The 24,028-nt window shown below is 42.1% G+C and overlaps 1 protein-coding gene across 1 annotated transcript; it reads right to left on the reverse strand.

The window, feature by feature from the left end:
• Positions 1-661: 661 nt before the first annotated feature.
• On the reverse strand, positions 662-17,229 carry PLIN2 (perilipin 2). The gene is made up of 9 exons (XM_086685379.1): positions 17,124-17,229; positions 15,609-15,660; positions 15,329-15,524; positions 12,951-13,033; positions 11,832-12,117; positions 11,152-11,333; positions 9,892-10,026; positions 8,913-9,203; positions 662-1,068 (listed from the first exon to the last, which is right to left on the reverse strand). The coding sequence occupies exons 2-9, from the start codon at positions 15,636-15,638 to the stop codon at positions 928-930; spliced, it is 1,344 nt and encodes a 447-aa protein (XP_086541505.1). The 5' UTR covers positions 15,639-15,660; positions 17,124-17,229; the 3' UTR covers positions 662-927.
• Between the last annotated feature and the right edge of the window lie 6,799 nt (positions 17,230-24,028).

A 24,028-nucleotide genomic window follows, 5' to 3' on the forward strand; every position in this document is an offset into this window, starting at 1 on the left:
TATCTGGGGGCACCTGGGTGGCACAGTCAATTGAGCATCTGACTTCGGCTCAGATCATGATCTCGTATTTCGTGAGTTTGAGCCCTGCATTGGGCTCACTGCTGTCAGCACAGAGCCGCCTCGGATCCTTTGTCCCCCTTTCTCTCTGTCCCTCCCCTACTCACACCCTCTCTCAAAAAATCAATAAACGTTAAAAAAAAAAAAAAAAACTACTATTTGGACACTAGGGATGCTCATAGCTACTGGCCTGACCATAGTTTCTACAATTTATTTAACGCTACTCTGTGCCAGGCATTGCTTTAAGCTTTTCACAAATGTTAATTTGTTTATTCTTCATAGCAAACCTATTATTATCATCAAACTAAATCCCCATTTTACAGATGAGGAAGTTGAGGTACAGGGAAATTATGTAAATTGTTTAAAGTCACACAACTTGTAAGTGGCAGAGCCAAGATTAATATCCACAATCTTTACTCATCTTGATATACTTCCTCCCAGTTGACCTGTTTTCAGATGCCCACCCCTAGGCTAGGAGAAGGCAAAAAAAAACCCTGACTTACAGACCCACTAAGACACCCCCATCCTGGGAGGCCAAAAATACAAACAAAAACAAATGTCCATTACATTAGTATATTTTAAAAAAAAAGTCACTAACTCAAGATTATACAGCACCATTTTTATTATAGGCATTTCAATAATTAAATTTTGAAGAATCATATAAAATGATATATGATACAGAACGAGTTTCTCTTACAAAAGTTTAGATCAATCAGTTTCATTACAATTAAGACCAAGCAGCCAAAGAAAAAAAAGAATAGATTGACCCACAATAGATTAATCCCCAAAACCTCAGGAATAAACACGCAAGCAAGCTTGAAGTTTACTGTGACACAAATTGTGTATTCAGCCAAAAGGAGTATTTTCTTGTTAGTTATTCAACATTTGGCCCTGAGAGGACACGGGGCCATTAGCATGTGAATGATCTGACCCATCCTCCTCTTCCAAAGCAATAATATCTGGAATTTCATCAGTCTCAGATGTCAAGTCTATAGCAGTGAAATCAAATACCTGTAAAAGAAGAATCTTGGATATTAAAACAAACACTGGTGAACTGCACTGTCCTCATGGAGACCCTGATTACTGCATGTGAATGAGCCTCCCTTTCTCCATAGCCATGCTTCCTGAAAGGTGTTTAGTCATATTACCATAGTTCACTCATATTATAAAACTTCTCTTTAAAATGAAACTAACTAGGGGGGAACTTACTAAATGAAAGTTTTCTTGAAAATACAAAATGTAAGGCATTTCCAGTTATTCATCTATTAATCTACTATTCTCTTAAAATCAGTAGTAATATTCCACTTTTCCAGAAGTCTGACTTACAAATATAACCCTTTTGGGAAACATCTAGGAACTGAGGAAGGAAAAGGTGTTTTAATAGTTGAAACAGCCATCCCAAAGTCCTATTCTTCTCTGCATAGGAAAGGCTTTTAGGGATAAGAAGTTCTATTAACTCTTACTTTACATACAATTTTGATAAGCTATGCGATGTTTCTTAGGCGACAGCAGATTAAAAGCAGAAAATTAGTAAGGTATAATAAATTACTAAAGGCTGGAATCTTGATAGCAGAGAAAAAAAAGTTAGCTAATTATCTAACAGAGGCAAAACAACAAAAATCCATCAAAATGCAGACAACAGGAGGGAAGAGTGAGGAGTTACTGTTTAATAGTTACAGTTTATGCTTGGAATAATGATAAAGTTCTAGAAATAGAAAGTGATAATGATGGCACAACATGGTGAATGTACCTAATGCCATTGAATTGTACGTTTAAGAATGGCTAAAATGGGGGCGCCTGGGTGGCATAGTCAGTTAAGCGTCCGACTTCAGCTCAGGTCATGATTTGAGTTCGGGCCCTGCATTGAACTCTGTGCTGACAGCTCAGAGCCGGAAGCCTGCTTCAGATTATGTGTCTCCCTCTCTCTCTCTGCCCCTCCCCCCCTCATGCTGTGTCTCCGTCTCTCAAAAACGAATAAACATTAAAAAAAAAAAAAAAAAAAGAATGGCTAAAATGGTAAATTTGATGCTGTGTACATTTCACAATTAAGAAAGAGTAAAAATAAAACCAGAGGAAAAACAGACAAGAAGAGGGAATCTTGTTTATCTTCCCAAAGAACTCAGGTGCTCAGAGAACTGTCTGGCCTGAGGTACAAACTTCTACCATTTATTCTTGAGGCTCTCAGTTTGGGTAGATCAAACTACATTCTAGCTATTTATCAATGTTCGCCTTGCAAAGATTCGATCCAACCTGACATCCACCAAAGCCAGCAATGCTTATACAATTTGATTCAGAGCATCAGTCAGACAAGCCAACTATTGCAATTTGAGCTTTAGTAGGTTAAAAGATACACCTTACTTAGCTCTCTCTTCTAAACTATGTCTGTTAATAGTATGTTTTAACATCCAATATGACTTTGTTTTTAACAAATATAAAATAGAACAGGAAGGTACAATGCAAGAAGCTACAGGCAGAGAGATTTTCTGGGCCCCAAAGAGGCAAGCTGCAGTTTTCTCTTATCAGAGAGCTAGAGTGCTAGAACAGGAAAAAAAAAAAAAAAAAAATGCATGCACTTTGACAACAGTAAGACATCAAACTAAAACCCCATCCTACCACCCACCTCTTCTCAACCTGTCTCCTCACCTCTCACATGAGGAAGATACCTGATTTGGTTACAGATGAAGAATGAAGGTAGAATGAGCCTAACTTGTAAAAGTTGCTCAGTAAAGAGTAGCTTTTATTTTCATATGTTCCTTAAATACCAACACACACACACACACTACCTCCAAAGTCACCTAACTTGTCCTGTCTTTGCAGAAGGTTGGGGATCCCAAACTTAGAATTTTTGGAGAAAAGTTTTCAGCACCACTATCAAAAAAAAAAAAAAAAAAAAACTCTAGTACCTGAGATGCTTTACAAGAGTCATGTGAATAATTCCCCTTCCATATATCCAGAATGATCCAGAGTGTATAATGTCCATTAAATTCTTGGCTACCAGTAAAACCTACTTGGAGGCTGTGAATAGAGGGTAGGACAACTAAGAGGTAGTCACAATCCATCAAGTTTCCATGGTGAGTTTAATGTAAAATGTAGTGATTGTGCCTGACCATCTTCATGAGAAATGTGGCACAAGAGAAATCATTTCGCACATCTATAAAATAAATCCTTTTTCACTGACATGAGCAAGTGTAGTTTGGACCATTGATGGAGTGTAAGGAGTCTCTTTCAGAGAAAACCCATTCAGGGATAGAGGCCACACTCAAGAATCTGGTACTTACTATGGAATTAATGAGATAATCATAGTCCCCCCCCTGAAAGGACAGGAAACCATCAACACATGCTTTTCAGGAAACCAAGTGACCATGCTAGGATTCCTGCAACCTGTTCATACAACCTCTGGGGCACCTTTCATAACATAGACTTCATTGATTCGCATATTTATTATAACAACTTTCCAGAAGGTGGCACTATAAGGTGCCATTTTCTAATTTGCCTAACAGTAGGCTAGTGCTTGGTGGCCTGGTGCCCTGGCTAAGGTGAGACTATTACAGAAATAAAAATAACATCTGTGGGAAGGTAACTTGCTAGTAAAGGTGTATATGCAATGCTGATATGACACAGAATCAGGAAAATTGGTTTATTTTGAAATTATAGAAGCGCTAATGTAGTGACAAGAAGAAACTGAAATTTAAGTTTGTATAAAAGTAATTTGATTTCTAGTGTTATGAAAGGATCATGCAAGAGGTAGTGAGTGACTAGCTCTATCACCAAATACGTAAGATAAACCCTGGTGAGAGTTCGATTTAGCACAAACGTCTCACCACCCAGAACAGATTGCATATGCAGCTTGTTTATGTGCTTGTGAGCTACAGAACTCTGTTTTACATGAACACTGTTCTGTTTTACATGAACACTGAGTACCATCCCCTGGTGCACATCACCTTCCCTACTGTAGAAACACCCTCTTGTACCCTGATGCTTTGTCCTCAGCCAACAAGAGTCTGTGGAAGTGATTAGAACTCTTAGCAAAGGGAGCAGGTTGACACCGATCACAAAGTAATCCTTGGTATGTATCCATTGCACAGCATTCAGCTAGTCACTGTTAACTCCTGTGTATTCCATTCGTTTGAGCAGGTAAATCAAGCGTAGGTCTTAGGACACTTTATGGAACCCACACTGGGAGTCTTGTTTGGAGAAAAGGAACTATAGGTAACCCTAGTCCTGTTTCCTTTGCTTCTCTAACAGTATTCAGTGGGTCACCTACAGTAGAATCACTAGGGATGATGCTTTCTATTTTAAGGGATGCTTTGATTTTTTTTTTAAGGGATGCTTTTTTCTTTCTTTTTTTTTTTAAATTTTTTTTTAACGTTTATTTATTTTTGAGACAGAGAGAGACAGAGCATGAATCAGGGAGGGTCAGAGAGAGGGAGACACAGAATCTGAAATAGGCTCCAGGCTCTGAGCTGTCAGCACAGAGCCCGACGCGGGGCTCGAACTCACGGACCGCGAGATCATGACCTGAGCCAAAGTAGGACGCTTAATCGACTCAGCCACCCAGGCGCCCCTAAGGGATGCTTTTAAAAACTGCAGATGTCTGGTACTACCACCAGACTAGTAACCAGATTCTCTGGAGGTGGAACCCATGAATCTGCATTTTGTCAATTTCTCCAGTTGATAATCCCTGGCATAGACAAAGAGGGCAGAACACTCCCTGGTGTGCTGTTAACCATGCCAAGAGTTCATTTTATACACGGGAGTCAGTCTGATTGATCCATTAACTACCTCCTTAGCTGAGTTTTCCTGTGCTCTAGCCTGTGCAGACAAAACAAAAGTTGAAGTGCTTCATTCACACCATTCAACATCTACTCTTATTAACGCTAAGCTTTAATTTAAATGGTTGGATAGGGGCGCCTGGGTGGCTCAGTCAGTTAAGCATCTCAGTTCAGCTCAGCTCAGGATCTGGCAGTTTGGGGTTTTCCAGCCCCACATCAGTGGCTCTGCTGTCAGCATGGAGCCCACTTCAAATCCTCTGTTCCCCCCTCTCTCTGCCCCTCCCTTCCTTGGTCTCTCTCTCAAAAATAAACATTTTTTAAAACCATAAAAAAATAAATAAATAAGTGGATGGATGGAATAAAAGCCAAAATACAAGTGTTGGTGAAGATGTGGAGAAAACAGAATCCTCATACCTTGCTGGTGGGCACGTAAAATAGTACAGCCACTTTGGAAAACAGTTTGGCAGTTTCTCAAACAAGCAAACACATGGTGTCTATGACCTACTCTCCATTCCATTCCCACACATATACCCAAGAGACATGAAGACATAATTTAAGTGGTAACTAGTTCTCCAACACTACCTACATAAAAGTACCATTTAATCTATTCACTACTTTTGTAAGATGTAGTTAACACTTTCCTTTTTTTTTTTTTTTAGTTTATTTGAGACAGAGCAAGCATGAGCAAGGGAGGGGCAGAGACACAGAGAGAGAGAGAGAATCCCAAGGCTCTGCACACTGTCCAAGAACTCACGAACCATGAAATCATGACCAGAGTCAAAACCAAGAGTTGGACACTTATTTAACTGACTGAACCATCCAGGCACTCCTTTCCTAAGTTCTAGAAGACATTAGAACGTTTTTTTCCCCTCTCACAGGAAATATCACCTAAGTTAGCATTCCCTTTTGCTTTGGTCAATAAAACTGAAAACTCAAATTGTTGCTCTGCCATTCCTATACTGCCTTATGCTGAAGTGTAATATTTTGCAGGTTAACTTTATAATATAGGTAGGGAATTTTTAAATTGGCAGCCTGGAACAGAGTGAGGGATAAACAATGTCCTATACCGGGATATTACCTGAATGTTCATCAACAAGCTTCCCCTAAGACCATAAAAGTCTCTTGAGCAAAGTTTCTGGTTTTACCATTTTCATCAGGGCAGAGTCCATGCCTTATACTACTAGGAACTCAAATACCAGATTAAATCACTTTGTAACACAGCTACATAGATAGAATAACATAGCCACCTACATCTCACGAGATCATCATCCATGCAGACTCAGTACTAGGTCACTCTTGAAGCTGGGACAGTCCCAAGTCCATGAGAGCACAGGGAGATCAGGGAGATCAGACCGGCAAAAGGCCCTCCTTTCCATACCCCACATCTGCTCTCCCAGACATCATTTAGACTCCATTTCTTTAAAGACTGGTGCACAAGTATCTATCCTGCTCTTTATTCCTCCTTCCCTCACCAGCCACCTCTATGAGCTAAATGATATTCTAGAAGAGATTTCAGATAGACCAAATTTCAGTTTTTCCCTTCTCAGTTCATTAGCTCTTCAATACCTACACTGCACTTTGATAGTGGATAGATTTTCTTAATCACGTCCTGATATTACACCTGGACTGGCAACTTAAAGATGCTGTATGTCACTGCCCCACAGTGGTGTCCCCCTATGCCTCTAGTGCAAAACAGAAAGACATCCCATCCTCAAACATTTCACTTTGATCTGTTGAAGCGTCACTAATTTTACATTACAGGTGAAAATACTAAGGCTAAGAGATGAATGGCTAGCACACCATTCTTTTGATTTTTTTACCCAGAACTAACCAGAGTCCATGTTATTATTACAAAGGAAAAAAACCAAAAAACAAAAAACCTTTGAACACTCAAGCACGCCACGTCAGCCTTCATGCAGCCAAATGTTTAAAAGCCGTCCATAGTTAGATATTGTGCTTAATCGGCTTTTTTTCTCACTAGAATTGTCCTCCTTGGGGAAAAGTCTGTTAAACCAAACTGCCAGTTTATGAAACAATAAAGCTGTAAGATGCAAGACCATGGATTTTGAGACATGTTGACAACAGAATGGAATGCACATGGGCACAAACTTGAGACACAAAGCCAGACAAAACCACAAGTGAGCACAGCTCATGGCAAAAAAATGAGGGCTAGTGCTGTTTTTCTGGAAGCTAAGTAGTCTTGTTCATGAATAGCTTTGAGAATGGTCTCCTTTCCATAAGCAATTCAGTTGGCCCTGTAACTTTCATAATGGGAAAACAAGTTTATGTTCAGGGTAAGAAAGTATGTGTATAGCTACGGTATGTAATTTACCAACCAATTAGAACCACAAGATAGGAGCCTTGGAGTTTTGAGGGGGAGGGGCAAGGTCATGTCCAATTAGGATGAAGAAGTTAAAAAATATTTAAGAGTCAGTTGCTCTAGAAAATGCCAGTTCTTGGGACCAGGCAGGCAAGTGAATGGATGGGTTTCCATCCCGGAAGCCCATGGAATTGTGGCACTCCACCTTCCCAGTAACTAGATACTTCTTGGCTTCAAGTATCTCAGTGAGTCTCGGCCCTCCAATTCATCTCACCTGTTTACTGATTCCTGGAGTTACCTCAAGGGGCAAAACTTAGTTCTGTCACTTTGTAAGCTTTGATGGTCTCATTCACATCAAGGGCACATGCAGTTACGCGCGGCCTCCTTGTTTTCTTGGGGAGAAAGGGGAGGGAGGAACCAGAATATAAAGAGACAAACCTTAGACTTCAGCTCTAAAGAGCAGCCTTGCTATCCTTTTCGCGGGGACAGGCAGAAGTATGTAGCTCTATTTGACAAGTTGTTTTTTAAACAGTTTGGCATCCTGCAGCTTTGTTACAAGGAGATTCATGAGATTTCCTCCCTAGTTGACCAACACTGAGGGACTAGAAGTCTGAACACCCTCAGGTGGAAGTAAGAAGAATCCTTTCCTACAGAAGGATCCAAAGTCTAAAAGTCTTTCTATTTCTAATTATTCCTAAAGGTATCTCCCCAACTATTGTTAGTGACTTTCTCCCAAAGTGACAACATGGCAAGTCAAATTGAGCTGAGACTGGACACTGACTAGTCTCGGTTCAGGGCTCTCGCTTTCAACAGCCCTTTACCAAGAAAGGCATACTGCCTTTACAGGAAACTGATGCCAATTGCTTCCTTTCAGTTTTGATTCCTTTTCAGCCATAAGTAGCCTTCTACTGGCCTAAAAACCCCCTCAGAGGTTGAGTGAATGGGGAGATAAAGGCAACAACTGTCACCTTGTAAAAATTCTGGTATGCACATTAGCTTTTAATTTGTTTAAGACCTGTTGTGAAACCCTCCATTTTTAGCACTAGCCTTCTAATATTATTACCTTGCCAAGTTCCCCACTGGGCCAGTTGGAATTCACAGATGTGTGTTAATAACCCCATCATGCAGGCCAAGCAGCTCTATGAAAGCAACACACGAAGCACATGGAACACACAGCATAAAATCGATCTATTCTGCAGTGAATTTTATTGAATTCATAGGGGACATTCCTTTATGAAAAATAAAAAACTGAAGTTGTACAGGCATGCTTGGTGAGACCAATCAGTGACAAAGCCTGCTCAGACCAAACTGGAGCAGACACCAGTTCACACCACAGCCCACACGAAGGTGTTTTTATTCAATACAAATAAACAGCAACAAGGCTAACACACTGAGACCATAAAGCACTGAAACTTTTTGTGAGTTCGACCAATGTACCATCTAGCATTCTTTTCTTACCAGCCAGGTAAACAACAGAATGCGTCTGCTGATGCCAGACATTTTAAAGCTCTGAATCCAGTTAGAAAAGACTACAACTGGGGACGTTTTTCCTAGCTAGCTGCTTCCCCAATTCCAGGTTGTCTAGCAGGTTAATTTCAACAGAACAGAAAGGATCATCTGGCTGGCTGAACCATCTACTGGTGACAAGGACAGGTTTAATGTGTTTTGTGCTGAGGCTGCTGGGCCTGACTGGTTGTGTCCTTCTCTGCACCTTGGTCCTGAGCATTCTGAGACTCGGTCAGCTGAGGATAAAAGGGACCTACCAGCCAGTTGAGAGGTGTGTTGTTAACAAGATAATCCATCACATCATCTAAAGACTCCTTCATTTTCTGCAGCTGCCCCTTGCTAGAAGTGAGGAGGCCGTCAGACACTTCCTTAAAGGAGGCAGCGTTGCGGAACACTGAGTAGATGTCACCAGCCATCACCCCCACGTGACTGGCCTGATCCTGGATGTTCTGTGGTAACCCCTGGATGTTGGACAGCAGGGTGTGGCACGTGGTCTGGAGCTGCTGAGTCAGGTTGCGGGCAATAGCAAGAGTACGTGACTCAATGTGCTAAAAATAAAGCAAGTTTAAAAATTAGCAGTGAATCCAACAGGGCTATTTAGCAGTCAGTTCAATTACAGTAAACTGGGTATGTGTCTACCACGTATGTGGATTCTTTGACTTTTCAAAATCCTCATTAGAACCCAAGAATACAAGAGCAGTTCTGTCCACTTTTCAGTAGGCATATGAGCTTTGGGAAACCAAAGAACCACTTTCTAGGACTACAGCATGGTATTTCTTCTGCCTGGAACATCCAGGCCCTTACTGCCCTTCCACCTAGTTTATTCACCCATTAGACCTCAACTTAGCACTCCTCTCTTCCAGGAAGCCATCTGACTCACCCATCCTTTCTCTAAGGCTGAGTTAGTTTCCTTTCCTATACATTCTCATAGCACCTGTGTTGATGCTAGCAGAAAGCACTGTGGCAATAAAAATGCCATATCACCTGTGAGTCTGTGCCCCTTATGAGGGCAAGGCCTAAGTTTCTCATTTAGTTGTATTCTGATACGGGCAAGACGTGGGTCTGTAGGTTAAATTACTGCACATTTTGCTTTTCTGTCACTGAACAACCTATGTACCCAGTATTGTTCAAACTTGTGATAGAAGACAGTATTCTAAGAGGAATAATGGGAAAATGGAAATGAAAAATAAGAACATCTTCAGAAACTGTACTGGATGACTCTCCCCAGTGTCTCACCTCAGCACAGTGGGATTCATCTGTATCATCATGGCCGATGCTTCTCTTCCATTCCACCCAGGAGAGATAGAACTTGTCCTGAGCACCTTGAATTTTCTGGTTGGCACTCTGCACATTCTTCCTGGCAAATTCAATCTAGAGTATGTTGAAATAACACAAAGGAACAAACCAGTCAGACATGCATTCATATTAGCTGGTTCTCAGAGGATATAAATCAGACAATATAAAAAACAAGAATTTCCATGAGAGTTTAAGGAGAGTTGTCCCCACTATCATTGTTATTTATTACCAGTTTTTGTAAATCAACCTAGTAATCATAGCTTTTTACTGCCTCTATTTATTAAACCACTGTCTCCAAATTTACGTCCACTTTAGCACAGGTAAGGCAACTCAAATTTAACATGTATATACATAATACAAATACATAAAATTACAAAAGGAAAAGGAATTAAAACCCCCTCTTCCCTGTTGCCAGCTACCTCTTTCCCCTTCCAAGAAGAAACCAGCTTCTAAGGGTAGTACAATACAGACTGTTCTGCAACTTGGCAATCTTTAATGGCTACACAAGTCTTTTATGATGTATCAATTTAATTAGTTTCTGATTAGTTGACAGGCATCGTTTATAGTGTTTTGTAACTCTAAACTTATCTGTGCATCTATAAAGAAACATTTTTTTTTTAAACGTTTATTGTTGACAGAGAGAGACAGAGCATGAGCGGGGAGGGGCAGAGAGAGAGGGAGACACAGAATCCAAAGCAGACTCCAGGCTCCAAACTGTCAGCACAGAGCCTGACTCGGGGCTCAAACCCACAAACGCTGAGATCATGACCTGAACCGAAGTGGAACGTTTAACTGATGGAGCCACCCAGGAGCTCCTACAAGGAAACATTTCTAAAAGTAAAACTGCCTAAGGCATAGGTGTGTTTGTAACTTGCCCAGAACAATCCCTCGTATCCCCCAAAAAAACACAAGTACAGGCACACCTCTTTCTCTACCTCACTGCCCACAGCATCAAATTTTGCCACTGTGATAGGCCAGGGGAAGCATCTGGAACTTGGCCCCTCAGAAGAAGACTAACATCGCTTCATGTATTTCAGCCATTTATCGTTCCTTTTCGGTGAGTTGTCTGTATAACTCTTTGCCCATTTTTCTACTGGGTTGTTCACAAGATTAAAATTCCTGGATGTCATGATTACATTTCTCTCATCCCTCCAGAGGGATGGGCTCACTTTAGCTACCTTTAAATGAAGTTCTACTCACCAGGTTAACAGTGGAATGGAGCTGAGAAATGGTCTCTTGGCTTTTTTGCTTGGCTTCTTTAACCCTGCTGAGGGCCTGCTGGTAGGCACGTGAGCGGAGCTTGGTAGACAGGGATCCCAGCCTAATGTAATAACTTGGCTTCTGAACCGTATCAAACCCTTCAACCTTTTTTGCTTCTTTTTCTGAAATTAGAAATAAAGGAACAAAAATCCCAAGGGATCACACCTAGAAGTGAGGAGGCCTGGCCTCTAACCTGGATCTTACCTTGTTGATTCTACCCACCCACCTAGCAATTATGCTCTCATTCCCCCAGGACAGCTCCTGTCTGCTTCTGGGCTTGACCACCCAAAACACACTGCATCTGACATCTTTATCTACATGTGTCTCAACCCCCCCCCCACCCCTATCAGTGAGCTTCTTGGGCAACACAGTATCTGGCACATAGTAGGCACAAAATGTTTAATGATTCTGTAAAGCAGCCCACTGAAAATAACCCATTTATAGAAAATTTCTCTAAGTTAATTTCTCCCAAAATTTCCAAACTTACTATGTAGAATTCTATATGAAACAACTCAGAATCAAACAGGTGACTTTTGGTATACGAAGTAGATCTCAATGAAGCAGTTTTAAAAGACAGATTTAAGATATAAACTATGAGTTCAAGACAAATATCCAATTACCTAGTTCTTTCTCAGTGAGAGGGAGGTACTGGTCTACCAGCAACTCGGATTTGGTGAGTGCATTCTCTACTCCACTGCTAACCAGCTGCATCATCCGACTTCCCAAGACTGTGTTAATGCCGCCATTGACCACAGACTTGGTCTTCTGCACACTGCCAGTCACTGCTCCTTTGGTCTTGTCCATCACCCCAGTGATGGTGCTGGCCATGGTATCCTTGGCTCCAGTCACAGTAGTTGTCACAGCATCTTTTGCCCCAGTCATAGCACCTCTGGCATTGGCAACAACCTACAAGTAAAAAAACCAGATTGCTTGGCTGATCAGAAACACAGGTGTAAATATAGAATTATAGTCTTAACGAGGACAGCCTCATTGGAAGTGCTTAAGAAGGAATCTGGCCCTTTCACTCTCTAGCTTTAGGTCTTAGGCAAATCGCCAAGAGTTAATAAGCATCAATTTCCTCAGCAGATCTATCTGCCCTATCTGCCACCGCTCAAGCGTTGCTGGAGGAGCCAATAAGGTAAAACGATACAAAATGTGTCAAGGTATTTCATTTGAACTAGGACAAACATGTAATAAGGTACAAAAGATCCTCTAGAGAAGAATGGCATTTTCCATGTTGACATGCTCACAGTGAGAGCAGCAGCCCAGGCACACCTAGGAGCATATAGACAGGTGGTACCATGCCCACCTGGCCCTAGGAGCACAGCCCCAGAAGGTCAACACCTGGGCAGAGACGTCAGTTCCCCATCCTAAAGGATGGGCTCTCAGACACCGTGAGAAAAATGTTTATATACCACCTCTTCATTTATCTAATACCATATGGGAATCAGTTATTTGTGACAGCAATATCATCTACAGAGGCAAAGCCACAAATCAATAAAGTTCATACTAAAGCATGACAACCAAAGGGGGCGAATTCATCTTGTTCCTTAGAGACAACCTGACAGTAATTCAGCAAGTAAGGGAGTGGCCATCGCTGTTTCAAAAATACATTCAGGAGGAGAATTTATTTCTCCTGTTTATGGCATGTTCATGACACGCACAGCCTGGGCTAACCAGACAGAACATGAAGACGTGTGAGGCAGCAAGCCTCGGCACTCTTGCCCAACCAAGCTCACCTGGTTTGTTGGCTGATTCAGAATAGGCAGTTTCTCCTCAATCCTGTCGAGCCCCTTACAAGCATAGGTATTAGCAACCGCAACTAGAAGAATCACAAATGAAGACAATGTTAAGTGCAGATAAAAACGTATACTATTATACCTTGGACCTTTGGCATTTTTATAAAAAATTAGAAGAATGTTGATCTTCATTTACAATACAATGCACTGCCTAGTTTCTCTAGCTCAGATGGAAGAGGCTTAGCAGGTTGCTGGCAATTGTCTTCTACAGACAAGGAAATAAGGAAGTGGAAGGGAGCAGCAGGCAGTGGCAAAGCTGTGCCAGTTAGGAAGCTGGCTAAGAAGCTTCTTCCTCATCAACTGGTATCTAAGGTTAATGCTAAGAGAAGCCAGGCTTCAACTGAACCCTCATTCAGGGAATGAGGTATCTGAAAATTCTAAAAATTAGCACTTCCTGTCCAGTTTAATCCCTACCTACACTTAATTCAGTAAGTGGAACTGTATTTTGGGTTATTAGCAGGAAAAAGCATGCTAACAGCACCCTGAATGTCACCAACAAAGCACAGATTTTAGTCCAAGCTTCCCTTCCAATGATGGCCAAGCCAAGCACTAGTAACAAATCCATCTGGGAAGAAGCAGAGTTGGAAAATTGGTCCCTAACGGTTCCTTATAATCCCAGAAGGCCATGATTTAACCATTTAGAGGAAGTATCTAAACCTTTACTCAAAAGCAGTTAATAACATGAAAAAATGGAACCCTTCCTACACTACTAGTGGGAATGTAAAACGGTGCAGCTGCTTTGGAAAACAAGCCGGCAGTTCCTCAAAAACTTCAGCAGTTAACATATGACCCAGCAATCCCACTCCTAGGTATATACCCAAGACACCTGAAAACATATATCCACACAAAATCTTGTACACGAACGTTCACAGTAACATTCAAGATTTAGCATCGCCAAGGGGCGCCTGGGTGGCTCAGTCGGTTAAGCGTCCGACTTAAGCTCAGGTCACGATCTCACGGTCCGTGGGTTCGAGCCCCGCGTCAGGCTCTGGGCTGATGGCTCGGAGCCTGGAGCCTGCTTCCGATTCTGTGTCTCCCTCTCTCTCTGCCCCTCCCCCATTCATGCTCTGTCTCTCTCTGTCCCCAAAATAAATAAACATTAAAAAAAAAAAAAAAAAAAGATTTAGCATCGCCGAAAGTAGAAGGAACCCAAATGTCCCTCAACTGATGAATAAGTAAAGTGCAATCTATCCACACAATGGAAAATGATTCCACAATAAAATAAGGCACTGATACAACACGACATGGATAAACCCCAAAGACATTATGCTAAATGAAAGAAGCCAGTCATGAAAAACATTTTTTATGGTTCCATTTATATTAAATGTTCAGAAAAGAGAAGTCTATAAAGACTGAAAATAGATTAGTAGTTGCCTAAGGGGGTTGGAAGGAGATGGGGAGAGACTGCTAATGGGTGTAAGGTTTCATCCTTTTATTTTTTTTAATTGTAGCAAAATACAAACATACACTTCACCATTTTCACTATTTAAAATAAAAATGGTTTTACCTCTGCATAATTCAGAGGCATTAAATTCATTCACAATGGTATGAAATTATCACATTATTTTCAGAACTTTTTCAACAGAAAGAACTTTTTCAACAGAAACTGGTATGAGGTCCCTTTCTGAGGTGATGAAAAGGTTCTAAATGGATTATAGAGATACTTGCACAACTCTGAATATACTAAAAACTACTTAATTGTACACTTTAAGTGGGTGAGTTCTATGGTGTGTTAATTGTACATCAAAAATATGTTACTTTTGACAATAGTTCATGCATATTGTGTGATCCCAAGGAAATCAGTTACTCATTTCACCCACTAGCTCCCATTGTGATCTCTGCTGACAGAGGCATCACTGGAGGACTGTTTAACTCTCGTGAATATCTGCTATTGTTATGAGGCAGACGCTTTCCATAACAATAAGGGCCACCTGGTAGGGCTTTTTTTTTTTAAGTTTATTTTTGAAAGAGAAATGGAGAGCAAGCAGATAGAGAACAAACGGGGAGGGTCAGAGAGATGGAGACAGTCAGCACTGTCAGCACAGAGCCTGATGTGGGGCTCGAACTCACAAATCGTGAGATCATGACCGGAGCCAAAGTCAAGAGTCAGACACTCAACCGAATGAGCCACCCCAGTGCCCCTACCCAGCAGTTTGTACGTAAAGGCAGTATGTACCTAAGGAAAGGCAGAGGGGGTTCCCTGAGGCTGCCTCTAAGTGCTAGGAGTCTAAGGCTGGCTTTCACATATTCTAGACAGTTCCTGGCTCACCCTTGCCCAATCCCTTGGACTGAATCTTGAGGAAGAAATCAGAACTCACTTTGTGGCTCCAGCTTCTGGATGATGGGTAGAGCACTCGTCACAGCCACAGAAGTGATGGTCTTCACACCCTTCTCCGCCATCTCGCACACGGACTTCAAGCAAGGATACTGATCCTTTGTGCTGATGTAAGCCGAGGAGACAAGGTCGTATGTGGAGCTCACCAAGGGTAGGTTAGCTACCCTAGTGACCACACTCTGCAACCAAGGCAGAGGAAATTGTTAATTCCTCAAAACACACGGGAGGGAAAGGAATCAAGAAACTGTATTTAAAGGTCATACCGGTTGTGGATTAACTGCGACCGATGCCATTTTTCCTCCTGAAGAAAGAAATCTGTGGAGAGAAACTTCTTTCAAGACACCAGGGTAAGACTCTCCCAGACTCAGTCCCCATTCAAGTAAATGTTAATTTCAAGAGAAACATGCAAGATACAGTAGGTGTGGTCTTCTGCATTTCTCAAGCTGGCAGCTCTCCCCTAGGCAAACACCTTCTGAGGCCGGCTTTCAGAATTTATGGGTAAAATTCCAATAGAAAACAGGGTCTATAGGAAACAGCAAAGTTATTGGGATGTTTGTCTTGTTCTCCACCAGGATATTAGGAATGCCTTTTGAAGAGGAACATCTGTTCACAAAAACTGTGGAACCAAGTTAAAATCCATGATAAAACTATAGAGAGGGGTGCTTGGCTGGGTCAGTCAGTACAGCATGCGACTCTTGATCCGGGGTTGTGAGTTCAAGCCCCATGCTGGGTGTAGAGATTACTTAAAAATATTTTTTATTAAAATTTAATGGTTTTTTTTCTTTTTCTTCTTTTTTTTTTTTTTGAAAGAGAGAGAGAGAGAAACAGCGCAGGAGGTGCAAAGAGAGGGAGGCACAGAATCTGAAGCAGGTCCCAGGCTCTGAGCTGTCAGCACAGAGCCCCAGGGGCTGGAATTCACTAATCAGGAGATCATGACCCTGACCTGAGCTGAAGTTGGAGGCTTAACCAACTGAGCCAACCAGGCGCCCCTAAATGTAAAATATTTTTTAAAAAGATTTCAAGTAGAAGACATCTTTGACAGGACCATCTGCGATAACATGAGGCACCGGTAAATACCTCATTGATAAAATGGAGCACTTTAGGGGAATTTATTCCTTCCTTTGAAGGGACTGCAACTAGTCTAGGGGAGACTAAAGCACGAGAGGGAAGGCGGGCTCCCAGGAATTGAGAAACATTCCAGGAGGCTTTTAAATGTTCATTTAGTTCCTCCAACGACTATACACCCACATAAAACTGCCTCACTGCTAAGCAGCAGACCTGGGAAGGAAGAATCTATCTGCACGGCCCGCTGTCCACCACTTCAGGGCTAGTCAGTCTACCCTCCGGTCGCCCAGGGTCCCAGAGACACAGAAAATGAGTAAGAGCCACCCCGAAGGGGCAAGTCAGGCGCCAGCACCCACAGCCTTGCTGCCGCCGGGAACCCCACAGAGTTCTGCCTGGAGACGATTTGCTAGCACATTTCCTTTCCGATAATGTACTTTCGGGGACAAATGGAAACTGTTACCGCGCAACCAAGCCAAGAAGCTACACCCGCACTGAAGCTGCTGGCAGAGATTCCAGAAAGAAAAAAAAAAAAAAAAAAAAAAGCAAGACTGGAAAGCGCAGGCCCAGGAGACCGCCCCTTCCCAGCCCGGACCCGGAAACCGCCCCGAGGCCGCGAGGCGGGCAGGCTCCGGGACCACCGCCTTGTCCCCTAGCCTGGAGCCCCGAGGGGGACCCGGGCCAGGCCGCGGGTCACAGAGGGGGCGCGCACCTACCAACCGATATTAGCACAGAGACCACCGTCCGACGTGTCCCACGCGACGTTCAAAGCCAGGCTCTGGCCACCCGGCTATATACCCTGCCGGCCCCGCCCCCCGCGCCCCCGCAGCACGTGACCCGCGGCCCCGACGCGGAGCAGCCGCAGCCCCGCCAGAGGGTCGCGCTCCCGCCGGCGTCGGCTCCCTGCCAGGCGGGTGGCGGAGGTCGTCGTTGCGCCGGCGGCCTCGCCGGTTTTGCAAAAGGAGTCGGCGGAGTCGCGTTACGAACGAACCGTAACCTGTTGATTATCGTCAGTCCGCAAAACAGAGCTGCCTTTAAAAGCGGAAACGACGGCTTCTGGGATTATTTTTAGCGAGTAAATGACTTCTAACGTTTGGTGAAATTTTAACCTGATGACGGTCCTGTAGAGATTGTTTTGTTGCTTTTTTGTCTTTAAGGTTAGTTTTTCAAATGTATTTCTCACTTATTTAATTCACAAGAAGGGCTTTAGAATGCCGTCGGTTGGTCTCCTTTTTTTCCCCCAGCAACAGTTATTTCCAAATCACTCCAGGATGGTAGCTGCCTGTGCTTATTATGCAAGATGGTCTATAAAAAAAATTGTTACGCTTTTTCAAAGAAAGAAAGGGTAGTTACATCGTTAACATTTGCGTCCCAGTTTTTTTCGTCTTAAAAGGCAGGGAGTTGAACCAGATTATCTGAGCAAACAAGTTGCAACGGCCCCGGGCAGGGTAGGAGCTCCGTGGACGTGTCCCCGAACAGACCAGCGGCAGGGGATCACCGCGTGATGTCGCCGCCAGCCTTTGCCCCCTCGCGCTCTCTCACGGGAAAGGCAAACAAGGGACAGGTGGAAGGGGAGCTAGCGCCCGGGACGGCCGCCAGGTCATGGCCGCCTCCCGGGGCCTGGCGACTGGCTGTGTCAAGCAGCGGCGTTTCAACTGTGGAAAGCCCTCAAAAGACATACAGCTCCATTACTTATGGTGCGTGCACGTAGATACTGGGTATCATATCTGCAGCTCCAAACTGATCATTAAAAATGTATCCCGTACGTTTTTAATGGATGGCTGAGTCGGTTGAGCGTCCGACTTCGGTTCAGGTCATGCTCTCACTGTCCGTGAGTTCCAGTCCCGCCTAAGGCTCCGTGCTGACAGCCTGGAGCCTGTTTCAGATTCTGTCTGTCTGTCTGTCTCTCTCTCTCTGGCCCTCCCCCACTCATTCTCGCGCTCTCTGTCAAAAATAAGTAAACATTAAAAAAAAAAAGCATCCCTTATACAAGACCGAAGCCCTGCATCTAGAGGCCCTCCGCAAGAGAATACAGTATTTCTCCCTCCCTTCGCACCCTGCGATTCAAAATGAAACACAATACTAAACCATAAGATAAATGTTAGGAAGTCCAAAAAGGTACTGGGTTGGTTTATGTTTTCCCCCACTATGTTGACATTTTCAATGCTTTAAGCAATCAAAGTCTTTCTCTCTCTTTTTTTTTTCTTTTGTTCCAGCTTTGTTAGGGCTATCAGCAGAGGTTTGGTGTGTCAGTTGTTAATCGAACCCCTGCTGTGATGTAAGATGGCAGGAATGTATTGAATTTTGAGTAATAAAGAGTTGAGTGGTTGTTTTTCTTTTTTTACTTCCCTCTAATCTGACCTCTCATTTTGCAACAGAGAACTCTTGCCCTTTCACCTACAATGGCTCCATTTTGTCCTCTTTTGTTTTAAACCCCTGAGTCACTTGTCCTCCTTAAGGCTGAGCATGCTTCCTTTTGCTTTTTTATTTCTGTAAAGGTGAGGGCTCCAGGGACTAATCTTAAATCGGTTAAGCATCTGACTCTTGATTTCATCTCAGGTCCTGATCTCACAGTTTGTGAGTTCACTCTCTTCACCCCTCCCATGCACTTGCGCTCTCTCCCTCCTCTCTCTCTCCAAATAAATAAACTTAAAAAAATTCTTTTTAAAGAATTGTTTTTGCGTAGTGCGGTAGGGAATTAGTGCATTAGAATCGCCTGGGTACTTGTTAAACATTCAGCCTCCTTCCCCAGACCTACTGAATTAGGATCTCCAGGGAGTGAGGCCCAGGAGCCTGCATTTTTAACAACACCCCTTTTGAATATCACCCCTTTACTCTTGACATAGCACATTCACATATTCCTCACATTTGAGCCTCACAACAGTCTGGAAACTCAATGAAATGGAGATTGTTAACTCCCATCTTCTAAATGAAGAACAACTTCAGACAAGTTATGAGATTTGCCCACAGTCTTACGACTTAGCAGCCAGACAGGCAAGATTAGATCCTAAGGGCATGACCTGGACTCCTTACCTAATTTCTCTTTGTCTTAGTTCCCTCATCTATAAAGTGAAAATAATAGTCCTTCATGCTCTAAATAAAGGGTATATAACTGTTCACTGTACTAGTTTTTCAACTTTTCTGGAGCTTAAGATGTTTCAACATACACAGTAGAGGAAATAATGTAGCAAAGAGAGAAAATGAGCGGACCTGTCATTACATGCAATGTCGTGTAAATCAAAGAGGCTTCAGACAAGTAATACTATACAAAACAAATTCAGTGAGCTCTGCTGTTAGAAGGATGGTAGTTGGTTTGGGGGCTGAGGAGGACTGGTGACTGGATGGGACCACCGAAGGCCCTTTGGGTGCTGCTAATTTTGTTTCTTCTGCTGGGAGCTAGTAACTATGCTCTTTTTGTGAAAATTTATTAAACTAAAATAAATTTACACCCCCCCCCCCCCCCCCCCCCCCCCCCCCCCCCCCGCCATGGCTCAGTCAGTTAAGCGTCCGAATTCGGCTTCAGGTCATGATCTCACGGTTCATGAGTTTGAGCCCATGTTGGGTTCTGTGCTGACAGCTCAGAGCCTGGAGACTGCTTCAGATTTTGTGTCTCCCTCTCTCTCTGGCCCTCCCCATTTGCACTCTGTCTCTCTCTCACACTCAAAAATAAATATTTAAAAAATTTACATAAATGTATGTTGGTATAATCTTATATAATATTTATTAATATATATAATAAAATATATTAAACTTCTATATATTTTTGTATTTGTTATACTTCTCTAGAAAAGTTTTGAAAAGTTGAGAAAAGGAAAAAATATAGTTGTGCTTACTTCATAAGGTTTTTGCAAGGATTAAGTAAATCAATACACTCAACAGAACAATGTCAGGTGCATAGGAATGATAGCTATTATTAAGGTTTTCTAACCACACCCAGAGCTTTTTTTGTCCAAGAAAACCATGCTGGGCATTGGGTGAAGAGAACTCAGCTCACAGAGGAAAAGAGAAGGGATCCCAAGGGACCAGCAATATCCCAACTCCTGCCCAGCCTTCCTTCCTGGACTGCAAAGTAAGGGAGACCCTGTTGACCGAAGACAACGGTCCTAGAGTTGTAACAACTCAACCTTCTTTGAGTATCTTACTGATACAGAGCAATAGTGAAATAGCAAGAAAAAAAAATGTGGCAATTAAGTGTCCTCTGGAAGGGCCAAGGCAACAGGTTTCCTCCCCCACTATTTCTCTTGGCTGACCCATAAGGACTGTGTGCACCAGCTACATCCATCCACACAGGCTCCTCCTACAGGCTTCTCCCCCTCCCCTCCCTTGCTCTTTGGACATACCCTCAGTCTCTTGGTCTGGAATGCCTGCCCATCTGGCAAACTCTATTCACTCTGCGACACAGCCCTTCACCTCTGTGAGGCCCTCCTCAACCCCAAAGCCACACACTGGTACATGGCAAGACTGAGCCTCAAACAGGTACGTCAGGCTCCAGTATCTATACTGCTTACCACTAATTGGTATGTGCTCTTAGGCAATGAGTGAACTTGACTCTCATAGGCCTCAGTGCCTGTAACATGAAGGAGTTAGATGGTATCTAGGGTTCCTTCCAGCTGTATTGTCTTAATCCAAAAAATAACAATACCTTACGTTCTTTATGGCTTTATAATGTTCTTTCTATAAACCTTATTCCAAACCACATGGGGGCCTCTTCCTATACCCTTATCATAACACAGACCTGTCCAAACATAGGAAAAATAATACTATGCTCATCTTTTCTTTTCATCTAAGCTTGAAATTAGATAAAACTGCTTTTCTCACGGACCAGAGACAAAGATAATGGATCACAAGTAATAAGTAATGAGGCCAGATGATTTCTGTTTTGACCAGTTCACACTGGTCACCAGCAGGAAAAATTTCTTGGATGACCCAATTAATGTACTTTCCTAATCATGCCCAAACCTGATCCTCTGGCATTCTTCTCTTATTCCCCTACAAATAGTTTGGAGAGAAAACAGCAACTCCTCTTTCACATGGACTTTATCTTAACTTAGTTGCCAAACAAATCAACCTCCTTCTCCTTCTAAAAGAACTCTATAGGGGTGCCTGGGTGGCTCAGTTGGTTGAGTGTTTGACTTTGGCTCAGGTCATGATCTCATGGTTCATGGGTTCAAGCCCCACGTCGGGGTCTGTGCTGAACATTTCAGATTCTGTGTCTCATTCTCTCTCCCCCTCCCCGCTCACACTCTGTCTCACTCTGTCTCTCAAAAATGAATAAATGTAAAATTAAAAAAAAATTTTTTAAAGAACTTTATATATTTCAGCCTGCCAGGACCCCTTCTCTTCTTTGTTTGAAGTAGGTAACCTCAGGTAGAAGCATACAAAAGATAGATCTCATCAAATTTCAAATCTATTTCTTGTCTGATTCATTACTATTTCCCTCCATCTTGTAGCTAATTATAAGTTTGAGATTTTATAAACTGAAATTATCATGGACTATCACAACTTCATGTATTTTCTTTTCTGAATTAATGAATGCAATTATTAAATGAGTTCATAATACAGCTTTTTGTTATTTATATCCAGTTTATTCCCTATCACACAGAAAGGACTTAAATTGCCTTATAAAATGCATAGAACAAGAATATATTTTAAATAGGTCAGAAAAATAAGGTAAAGAGTAATTAAAATGAAGCTTACTGTTTATTTTTTTAAGTAGGCTCTGTGCCCATTGTGGGGCTCAAATTCACAATCCTGAGATCATGAGTTTCATGTTCCACTGACTGCTCCAGCCAGGTGCCCCTGCTTACTGTTTTTATATTGTCATCATCACATTAGGTAATTAATGTTCACAATAGGAGAACCTCTGAAAGGATGAAGAAACAGTTCTTAAAATAGCAATCTATTGTATGAAGATAAAGGTGCCAGCACTAGAGCTTATCAATTATATTAAGTTCTGTAGTTTCTTACTATAGCCTGATACTGTGGCAAAAACAAACAAAAAAAAACCATTGACTTTGAAACCAGAGTCCCAACTTTTTTTCCCCAGCTTTATTGAGATATACAATAGACATGTAACATTGTTTAAGGTATACAATGTAGTTATTATATATATGTGTTTATATATATATATGTATATATATATAGAGAGAGAGAGAAGGATTACCACAATGAGGTTAGCTATTACATCCATCATGTCACATAGTTATAATTTGTGTATGTGTATGGATGAGAACTTCTAAAATATACCCCCCTGACAACTTGCAAATCTATAAAATAGTACTGGTAAATATAGTTACCATGCTATACATTACCTCCCCAGAACTTATCCTTCTTTTAGCTAGAGGTTTGTACAAAGTTCCAACTTGGAATCTACGCATACTATGCTACTAACAGTAACACCTACCTCAAAGGATTATTGTGCACAAAAATAAGACAATGGGTATAAGGCCCCAAACAGCACGAGGCAAATAGGTTCTTAGCCAATGTCATGGCCTTTCTCCTTTTAATTTCATGTTGTTCACAGAAAATAGAGCTAAGTAAAATCCAGGTGATGAAAATGAACAGAATTTTAGAGTAGGAAGAGATCCTCATGAGGGTCCTAGCCAGTGAGTCCCTGTGTGCATGACAACTGGCCTGGGGCACTTGTTAAAAATACAGATTCTGGGACCTCATCCCCAGAGATTCTTTTTCACCAGATTTAAGAAATAGTTCAGAAATGTTTAAGGAGCCCAGGTCATTCTGATGCAGGTAATCCAAGAAATACACTTTGAGAAATACTGCATTCAAACCAGACTCTTGTGAGTGATTTGCCTAAGGCACCGCAGCTGGCAGAGTTGAAACCAGAACCCGAGATGCCTGACTCCATGGCCTTCCCACATAGTGTACAAAAGTATAACGCAACAGCAGGTCTGTTTCATTGAATCATTTTGACACAAAGAATTGACCTTTAGGCACCTGTGTGGCTCAGTTGGTTGAGCGTCTGACTTCAACTCAGGTCATGATCTCACAGTCCGTGGGTTCCAGCCCCGCGTCAAGCTCTGTGCTGACAGCTCAGTGCCTGGAGCCTGCTTTGGATTCTGTGTCTCCTTCTCTCTCTGCCCCTTCCCCCACTCACTCTCTCTCTCAAAAATGAATAAACATTTTAAAAAATTAAAAAAAAAAAAGAATTGCCCTTTATAGTATATACAGTTGACCCTTAAACAACAAGGGCTTAACTGCATGAGTCCACTTATATACAGATTTTTTTCAATAAGTGCATTACAGTACTATAAATATATGGTCTCTTCCTTATAATTTCCTTAATAACATTTTCTTTTCTCTGGCTTATTTATTGTATGAATACAGTATATAATACATTTAACACAAAATATATGTTAATCGACTTTATATTATCAGTAAGGCTTCTCAACAGTAGGCTATTAATAGTTAAGTTTTGGGGGAGTCAAAACTTATATGCAGATTTTTGACTATGCAGGAGGTCGGCATCTCTAACCTCTGTGCTGTTCAAGAGTCAACTGTTTTTATTAATTTAAACTTGAATTTGGGATGCCTCAGTAGCTCAGTTAGTTAAGCATTCCACTCTTGATTTCAGTTCAGGTCATGATCTCATGGTTTGGGAGCT

Source organism: Puma concolor, chromosome D4, assembly GCF_028749965.1.
Source record: "Puma concolor isolate L17-30 chromosome D4, mPumCon1.1.hap2, whole genome shotgun sequence".
Lineage (NCBI taxonomy): Eukaryota > Metazoa > Chordata > Mammalia > Carnivora > Felidae > Puma > Puma concolor.

What these genes read in the sequence shown, in the direction of transcription:
- PLIN2 (XM_086685379.1), bottom strand. Translation starts at nt 15,638, where the DNA reads ATGGCATCGGTCGCAGTTAATCCACAACCG. An exon ending in TCGCAGTTAATCCACAACCG is followed by an intron (nt 15,525 to 15,608) that starts GTATGACCTTTA and finishes CCTTGGTTGCAG; the next exon opens with AGTGTGGTCACTAGGGTAGC. An exon ending in ATGAATCCCACTGTGCTGAG is followed by an intron (nt 9,204 to 9,891) that starts GTGAGACACTGG and finishes CTTTATTTTTAG; the next exon opens with CACATTGAGTCACGTACTCT.